Genomic DNA, 9580 nt, shown 5'->3' with positions numbered 1-9580 from the left:
GGATGTAACTGTTTTACCAATGCACCCACAATATCACTGTTTGCCTGCATAAGTCCCACAGAACACTAGGGGCGCAAACATTCCACTGTGGATCAGACAATAACCGAAAGGTTCCAAAGCTTCATGAATGGCTTCTTAGCTGTTAGTCATTGATGGGGTGTATAGAGTCATATTCTTCAGTAATGTAACCACTGGCAATTGTTTTTAACAAGTAAATAACTTTCCACTCTCATTCATGGAGGTATTGGACTTACATGGCAGATATCAAAAATAGATTTGAACATGAATGTGCATGGTTATGGGTGCATTAAAGTTAACAGGAAAGGTGGAAGTTATAAGATATAAGTGAATATTATGGGACTTTGATGTATGATCAACATGCATTACATATATATATATATATATATATATACACTGTGAAATTAGGAAAAAATACTTTTTTCTTGAAATAAATATAAGAAAAATTTGAATAAAGTGGTAGGAAGATAAAATTAAACAATGATTCATTTCAAGGTGGTCAAAGGCATATTTACTAAGTGATTAGATTGTGAGTTAATTTTTATTAAAAATAGTTTTTCATACAATGTCTAAAATTACTTGATGGACATTACATTAGTGTCAGAGAAATGTATTTCGCAGGATGAAATCAAAGTTCTGAGAATTTTCTTGGAAAAAATAGATTTTCTCTTAATACATAGTAAACTTTGGATATTGTTATCTAAGGAATACATGTGAGGTTTGTAATTTCTGCCTATTTCAGTGGATTGTTTATGTCTTTTAACTCAAGAAAAAAATTAAATTTAAGTTACTTATGAGCTAGTAACATTGCACAGCATGTAAAGGTGCTTGCCTGGGAAGCCTGATGACTTAAGTGTGATCAACAGTGTGGGGAAAATGAGAGAGGCAAAGCCATGACACAGGTTGTTCCAAAATCCTGCACATGTTCTAGTGTTGAGATGTAAACATCATCCATGCACACATCAAAATAAAGAAGAGAAAAATAAAAATAAAAACGCACATGTGAGAAAAGAAACACACTCAGTTGATGCTTTATATGTATTTAATTTGGTTCTTACAATTTTGCTTCAACATGGATTGCAATAAATGGGTCTTCAGCAGAGTTACTAATATAAAATTGAGCTTTGCCATCGTTGCCAACATAGACTTTACTTCCGGTGCAGTTGCCATCAATCTTATCTCCAGAAATGACATCACAGTATGTGCCAGCAGGAAGACCAGTCTGTAAAGTTGTTGACAAAGCCCTGGGGAAAAAAAGGAGGATTTAACTTAAATTCAACTCATTCAAGCGCTGGAAAATCTGTTATCAATAAAACCAAAAGAAAAGTCTCAAACTTGTGATATACATCAAAAAGGAATCAAGCGTCACCAAGAGAATCCCAGTAATAAGACTTTGCATGGATTAGTAAGAGAATTCTCCAGACCAAAGTCATTATAAATATCTCTTAGTTTCATGGGCTATGGTGACTGCTATCTGACAAAGAAAGCTAGAGAACCCAGGGAATCTCAGTAGTAAAGGGCTCTTACAAGGACCTTCATTCTTTCCATTCCGTGTTCTGCTGGACTTAAACTGATGACTCAAAAACGTTAACAGCATCATTTTCTCCCACAGTTATTAGATTACAAGGCACCACAGAGGATTTATTCTAGAATTAAACATTATCTAGCATTTGTATGGATACATACAAGTTTGTATTAGGAAACTGTCTATATAAAGTAATTCTGGTGTTCCCAAACCACCAGCCATGTGTTCTTTCAAAAAATTATGTACCTGATATTTTGTTTTTAACCAATAAATTATGACTTGTGGGAAAGATTCTCAGTCTGATAGACAGCTGATTTAGAATTGAGACAATTCACTGACTCTCAGAGAGCTTCTCTGAGTAAATATTATTTTTGACTATTTGTTTTATTCTTTGAGAGACAAGATCTCTTCATGCATCCTTGACCTTAAACTCATGGCAATATGGGTTCTTCCGTCTGCTGGTATTCAACACTTTGGTCTCCACTCCTGGTATCTGAGCTAGACCACTAAAGGTAAGGGAACCACAGAGTAAGACTCAGACGAAAGAACCACAGTGGAAGGACAATAATAAAGTTTTAAAAGCAAAACTCAACAGCTTCTTGAAGTCATTCATAGACCAGATTCAAAAGCACATATTTTTTCTAAATATACAAAAACAAAGAGCTAGAACATTGAAGACAGTGTATAAGTATAGTGGATCAAAAAGTAGTGGCAAAGTACTCCAGTCCTAATATGATACATTGTTTAATGATGTGAATACTTATATACTATTTATATGCTTTGTCAAATGTGCCAAATGAGCTTGCAAGTATGAACACATGCTACTACCATTTTAAGCTAGGTTAAAAGATTTCAATACAAGATTGTGCTAAAAGAAAAAATATATATAAACAAATATTGGTTTTCTTTGTACCCTGCACATTTATTATTTGGCATGAATTCATTATTTAAAGATTTTTCACATACAAAAGGTATAAATATACAGGAAAACAAAAGAAAGATCTAAGCATAGAATAGTATATGATCCCACTTTAACTGATACTGACTTACCAGTCATCATTGTTAAAGACAATGAAGCCTTTGTTTCCTCTGCCAAAAGCTACTTGGTTGCTGCCATTATCCCACCAGTTTGAGAAAGGCTGACCATTGACTACGTTTCTGAAGGCAACCATGTTCCTAAAAGCACAATATCATGTGAAATGTTGGTACCCTTCAACTATAACTATTTTAAAAAGAAGTTAAATAACTTTCTTATTAGACAATATCTGTTGAGAAAATCCCACCTTATTTGACGCCATCGATGTTCACAGACCCAGTCATTGCCACAAGTTGTGTCTGGATTGATGGTCACTTCCTTGGTTACTCCATTGTTATTAGGTGGCCCAATCCAGTCATTCGAATCCTTAGTTATTGAAAGAATCAGGTCATTTGAATGTGTGTCTGCCGAATTCTTTCCAGTACAGCAAACCCAAACCAAACCTCTTACGCTACTTCTTTCTTTGCAGTGTCTAATTGTAATCTAAGTCTTGCAGTGTTTTACAGACCTTCACTGAGCCCTTCTCTTCTGTGCAAATTCATATTATCTACTGCTCAATTCAAACAGACAGTAACAATTCTTAAACTTCTCACTTTCTATCAAAGAAGTACCACGAATATCACTTCTCAATACCACTAAAATCTCTTCAGTGTCACCTAATATAAATACAATTTGACACAGGAACACTAGCACCAGAGAACAGGCTTTAGTCACTACCTGAAAAGTCTCCATCTTCATACATAATCTGAATGTGCCTCAGTTTATCCATAAAAACTGAAGCATAGTCGTTAGCTATTCAGAAATTTCAAGAGCATATATAAAAATGCCTTTAGTATAACAATTTGTACACTAATATTAGTTTACTTCTTACTACTTGTTGGTGAAATGTGTTTATAAAATATCCCGACTTCTTATTGAGTTAAACAAAATATAAATGCACATATAATGATGGTTGAATTGTAAATACATTTTGGAAAATTAGAAAGAGTCATTCCAAGCCTGAAAGCTCTTCAGGAACAGAACAAATTTCAAAAATAAAAAAATAAAAAACAGAAGGAAACTCATTTTGAAAAGGAAATAAGCAAACCTGTTTTTAATTGTCTAAAAAAGAAACATTTCTATTTTTTATTTGATATTTCTCTGTGATTCTAGTTTCTGGCATTGAAAGAGAAAACTTCACATAGTCTTCAGATATCTGGTGGTCTTATTTCCTTGATTAATATTGAAATTGTTTCAACTTCTCCATCTAACAAATAACACATAATGTTTGTAATTCTTAGATTAATTTAAAAATTGTTTCTGTTTAGGCACCAAATCAACAACTCATATTGTTTATACTTCTATAAACACATATTGTTTACAAACTCCCTACCAAATCATTGTCCTGTAATTTTCAGAAATTTATATCTATTATATTACTTAATTTTCTTCAAATCAACTACCTTTTTCCCCCACAGGAAAAAATGAAAGTATCTTAATACACTAACACTGATTTGAAAAGAATTTAAAATTCTATTCAATGTTAGCAGACATCATGTCCGTTAACTGTTTTTGGTGGAACTTTATCAGGAACACCTGTTTTCATTCTGTTTTTTTCTCCTATTTAAATTACTAATTTTCCAATCAGGTACATTTTCAATATTCTTACTGTACCAAAGCTTGGTAAATAAACAATTAATAATAAGTATCATATGTACTAACTTAATGTAAAATTAAAACAGAACCTCTTCCTTTTCTAGGTTAAGATATACTTTGAAGAACATCAAGACCTACTTGTCCATTCTGGATGTTTCTTGCCCAACGGTAACTTGACATCACTCGTGTGAATCCATAAGGATGAGCCAACATAAATCCAACAGCCATTTTATACATTCTGAAAATTTAAAAATGGTATTAAAGCAGAAGTACGTAATGTAATGCCATAATTAAAAGCAGGTTACATAACAGCAAAGAATGTTCTCCCACCTAGCATCCCAGAAGGTCAGAATGGATGCACCACCAGCACCATGTCCTCGCTGATTATCATGGTTGTCCACAAACACAAGGGCTCTGTCAGTAGGCACAAAACCCCAACCTTCTCCCCAGTTCCTACATTTTAAAAAAGTAGATTATTATTTCAAAATGCTTAGACTAACTTTACATATGGTATCATGTGTTGTCTAAATAAATGACAATTACATTTTAAATCTCTGTTATAGGTACATATAAACACACACACACACACACACATATATATATATATATATATATATATATATATAATATCATTTTCTATGATTATATATCCTCATTTAGGGGTTACAGTATAATCTTTTTGTTCTTAAAAAGATTATTTTCTTTAAAATTTTCATTGAATTGTAATTTTATGGACTTGAAAAACAAAAAAGTTATATAGAGTAGAAATCTGTAGTTCTATTATCATAAAAACACTCAAATTTTCAAATTAATTCTTTAATATAACATATGTAAACTCATACTTGACAACATTATAAGTATCATTTATGAACATAGCTATTCTTGTAATAATAATCTAACTTTAATAGACAATAAATAAACATTCCTGGAATGCAATGGATATACTACAAACAGACAACAATCCTTAAGTTAAACTTTGATTTTCCAGGGCTACCTGGTGATTGACATCCCAAATGAAAAGATTATTAGGCACTGTTTAAAAACATTAGCCTAATAATCAACCACTTCATAACTGTTTAAATGAGAATAGTTGAAGTTATAACGTACTGGTATCAAATGACATAAAATCCATGACACATCAAATGAAGAAATGGTATATATTTACTTTAAATAGGCCATCTTCTCTCCACTCCACTTGCGGATAACTGTGCCTAGTTTTGCTCCATACTTGAATTCTGTCACACGACCATTTCCAAAGTACTCACTACTTTTAATTGCCTCGTCACCCAGATCAATGACCTAGGAGATACATTGGGTCAGCTGTAATTTCTAATATAAATTCAGGGCATATTACTTAAATATAATGTCACTCAGAACTCCTTATAATATTTTTGATATTTGAAATGATAATATTTTTTCTATATACTAAGATTCTGATACCTCATAAACTGTCAGTCACAATATTGAAAGTAATCAAATGACAGGGTCACTTTTTATCCTGCAGGGTGACTGACTGGGAATATTCATTAGTTCACACTGATATAATGTTTACTGTCAAGTGAGTATCAGAAGTGTTTATGAACTCATTAGTGTTTCCAAACAAATAGTCTTCAAAGCATTATGCCCAGTAAATTTCAAATGACATTACTGCCATGCAGAGAGCTTCATCAATTTGTCTAAACACTTACAAGCCTCATACAATGAGACAAAACTTAAACTCTGAAAGATTGACTTGAGACAAAAACAATTATGATTTCTCTATCTTTTATAACAGGATCATTAATGAAGTTTGCACTAACTTAGAACCTGCTGTGGTAAAGAAGTAAGTGTGCTACCTATGAATGACTGCAATCCTATTAGTAAACAATTGAGTTCTACAGTGTATAACTGATATTAACCTACGTTATACATCTTATGCTTAGTAAAATCTCCTATCTACTATCTGATTTACAAAATGATGACATATAAGAAAAGGCCCATAATGCCTCAACATTACACTATGAAATACAGAAAGAGCTATAGACAAATGAGGAAATTGGGAGATAAAAATCAGGGAAAACCATATCAATGGTTTGTCTAGTACCAATATATAAGTATATTTTTAGCAATATAGACTGTCAGTTATAATTAAAAGCATATATATATATATTTATATATACATATACATATATTCTTAAATGAAATAAGTTTAACAATGTTAAAATATTTAGGAACATATATATATATATATATGTAATTTAAGGACCTACATGTATAAATATATATACATGTGCTCCTAAATATGTATATATAACATATAAGAACACATATATAGTATGTATGTTCAGTAACAAAGAGTCAAAAGAAAGGCCACAAACTTTAAGGAAAGTATGGAGGGGTATATGGAAGAGTTTAGAGGGAGGAAAAAGAAGGGATAGACATTGCAAATTAATTATAATATAATTTATAAATGAGCATGTATATTGTTTTACCTCTTGGAAAATGAAAGGCCTGCTTCCTGCAGAGAACCATTGTGTATTTAGGTTATGCAGTTTGTCCAAAATCGCCTTTATGTCTCCAGGCCACATGTGCTTAGCAGCATCAAGTCTGAACCCTGCTACACCCATGTCGATGAGACGGTTCATGTAGTCAGCCACCACGCCTCGAACATAATCTTTCTCAAGTGCAAGATCCAGAAGGCCAGACAGACGACAATTTCTGACCTATTTTTAAAATATGATTGATGATAAAATATTATATATGGTCTGTGAATTCATTTCTACATTCAGTCCCTCATTCATTTACAAGTGGATATTTTTATATTGCCTTTACTTAGATCATAGTATATTGCCTTTCCTTAGGATATGAGAAGTACTGATGTTTTAATTTGGACACATGATTTAAAATATTTTATGTAGCAGATACAGAAAATATCAGATAAAATTGTTAAGAATCTTAGTTGGGTAATTCTTTTTTCTATCTCTCTTTCTCTATCTTTTCCCCTCTGTCTCTTCTCCATTCCTTCTCCATCTTCTCTATATGCTTCTGATCTCCTCTTCCTCTCCTTTCTTTCATTTTTTTATTCTTTCTTTATTTTTCATAGTTCATAGATTCTATTCTGAGATCTTCCATATGTTAAGAAAGTGTACTACTCCACTTTTGAAAACACTTCCTAATATTGAAATGGTTTTAAAATATTGTTGTTTCTAATAATTTATTATATTTATTTATAATTTACAATAATTTATTTAGATTTATTGTTGTTTCTAATAATTTTTCATACTGCAATGTTTATATAAATGATAAAAACATGAAATAAAACATTTAAGTTTTTCATCCAAGATAACCAGAGCATGTCTCCATTTCATCATTGACTTTTGATGTATCCTTACAAAATCATGAAACAAAAATCCAGCACATTTTTCCATTTCTATTTTTCAAGCTTTCTGTCATATTGACCTATTATTATGAAATCTGAATATGTCTAAGGTTATCCATAAACTCCTTGTGTATTTCTAAATGCCTACATGCTTCTTTATTCTGAATAATATTTCCCTCATTACCTGATTAGCATCATTGTAGTTATAAATTTCTCCGTCGCATTTTCCATCGTTAAAATCCCAAGCAGAGTATGGAACTGCTGGGAAATCCCTTTTATTGGCATCGTAGTAACTTCCACAGGTACTGCTTGTCCCTGCACCACCGCCTGCGCCACACATGTGGTTAATAACTGCATCCACATAAATACGGACCTGAAGAAAAAAAAGTGCTTGCTTCAGCTAGACTCAAATATCTAGTTTCAATGGCAAACTCATAACATGCTAGCAAATCTCCAAAACCTATCTTCTAATTATTTATAGACTCATTTTAGAAAAGAGAGTCGGTGGGAAGGGAGACTAATATGAACTAAGATCAACACTAGTCCTAATATTTAGAAAAGGATATAGAACTGTTAAATGGAGCAAAATAGAAACTATTGCGATTATAAACAAAAAAAATCTATTTTTAGGAAGTAAAACAGGGTATAAAAATAAGACTATTGTATTTGAAATTTTGCAGGATCACTAGAAAAAGTGTGATTACAATATCTGCTGTGCATCAGAAGTCCAGAAGGTAGATAGCTATCTCTTCATTATAGGAGTAAGTAGATACTTAGCATTAAAAACAAAGATGGGGAAGAAAGCCCAAGAATTGTGGGGAGAAAAAGGAATACTATAAAATGAATTAATCCTCACATCTGGCTCAATGCCTATCAGAAATCTGTTAAGTATGTATAGTTATTAATTCTAAAAGTGAAGATTTTGTTATATTAAAGAATTTAAAAGGTGACAATAAGACAGAAGCACATTTTTAATAATAGATAAAAATGCAATATAAGATTTCAGAAATATGAAATCTTCTACTCAAACAGAAAGAACTTGAAACAAAGAGAAATATTTTATATATAATCACTGTAAAGAAAATGTGACTTCACTTACACCAACATTGTTGCACCTCTTCACCATGTCTTTGAATTCATCTTCATTTCCAGACCTTGTGCATATTTTGTAGCTAATTGGTTGGTATCTTTCCCACCATGGCCTATATGGATTATAAACCACGATGTTTTCATTGGGTGGAGAGACCTACAAATAGAGTTAGCATAATTACTGTTGGATTAATGCTTACTTCACATTATTAAATCTTGACAGAAACCTATCAGTGACCTGATGTTATTTCTCACCCTGTGCACATTGAGCTCTGTTGATTAACAACCATGTAAAAATAAGTAAAGACATTCCAGAGTTCCCACTTCAAGACCCTGCAACAGAGTATAAAGAAGCTACCCCACCAAAACGTTTCCCTCTAAAGGAAAATTATGTTATCCTTAAAGGAAAAGAAGTTATCCTCCAAACTTGCTAATCCTCATTAGAAAATTCTTTTGTGTGAGCACAGTGAACTCTGCATTTAAATATTAAACAAATCTTACCTGAACCCCTCCGAATCCCTTAGGAGCTAAGTATCTCTCACATTCCTTGGCAATATCAACCCAGCGCCACTCAAACAGGTGGACGATAGAAGTCCGTCCATATTGAGTGTGTGGGTCATATTGAGCCCAGCAGAACCCAATAAGGGAAAGCAATAGGAAGAACTTCATTTTGATTTGAAGTTGTCAGTGTTCTCTCTACCATCTATTTATTCGCTGAAAGAGGGACATTTTGAAAGGAAATGTTCATGAATAAATATTTAGAGTACAAACTATAATCTATAAAAGATTAACATAATGGTATGAGCAGCTGGAGAATTCTCAGAAACTCCCATGGAGAATAAACTTAATGATTTTTAAGGTCAAATATTATTTTATTGGTATTACATCATCTGGTTTGTTATGTCCTCCAAGAGTATAT

At 32.3% G+C, this 9580-nt stretch overlaps 1 protein-coding gene across 1 annotated transcript; it reads right to left on the bottom strand.

Annotated features, from left to right (window-relative positions):
* Nucleotides 1-1042: 1042 nt before the first annotated feature.
* Nucleotides 1043-9352, bottom strand: LOC142855009 (pancreatic alpha-amylase 2a5-like). Its single transcript, XM_075981561.1, has 10 exons — nt 9163-9352; nt 8672-8818; nt 7757-7945; nt 6686-6916; nt 5380-5513; nt 4545-4667; nt 4353-4452; nt 2827-2945; nt 2594-2719; nt 1043-1262 (listed from the first exon to the last, which is right to left on the bottom strand). The coding sequence occupies exons 1-10, from the start codon at nt 9328-9330 to the stop codon at nt 1073-1075; spliced, it is 1527 nt and encodes a 508-aa protein (XP_075837676.1). The 5' UTR covers nt 9331-9352; the 3' UTR covers nt 1043-1072.
* Between the last annotated feature and the right edge of the window lie 228 nt (nt 9353-9580).

The sequence above is a fragment of the Microtus pennsylvanicus genome, chromosome 7 (assembly GCF_037038515.1).
Source record: "Microtus pennsylvanicus isolate mMicPen1 chromosome 7, mMicPen1.hap1, whole genome shotgun sequence".
In the NCBI taxonomy this organism is placed as follows: domain Eukaryota; kingdom Metazoa; phylum Chordata; class Mammalia; order Rodentia; family Cricetidae; genus Microtus; species Microtus pennsylvanicus.
The sequence above is the reverse complement of the archived record's forward strand: the minus strand, read 5'-3'. Positions and strand labels throughout refer to the sequence as shown.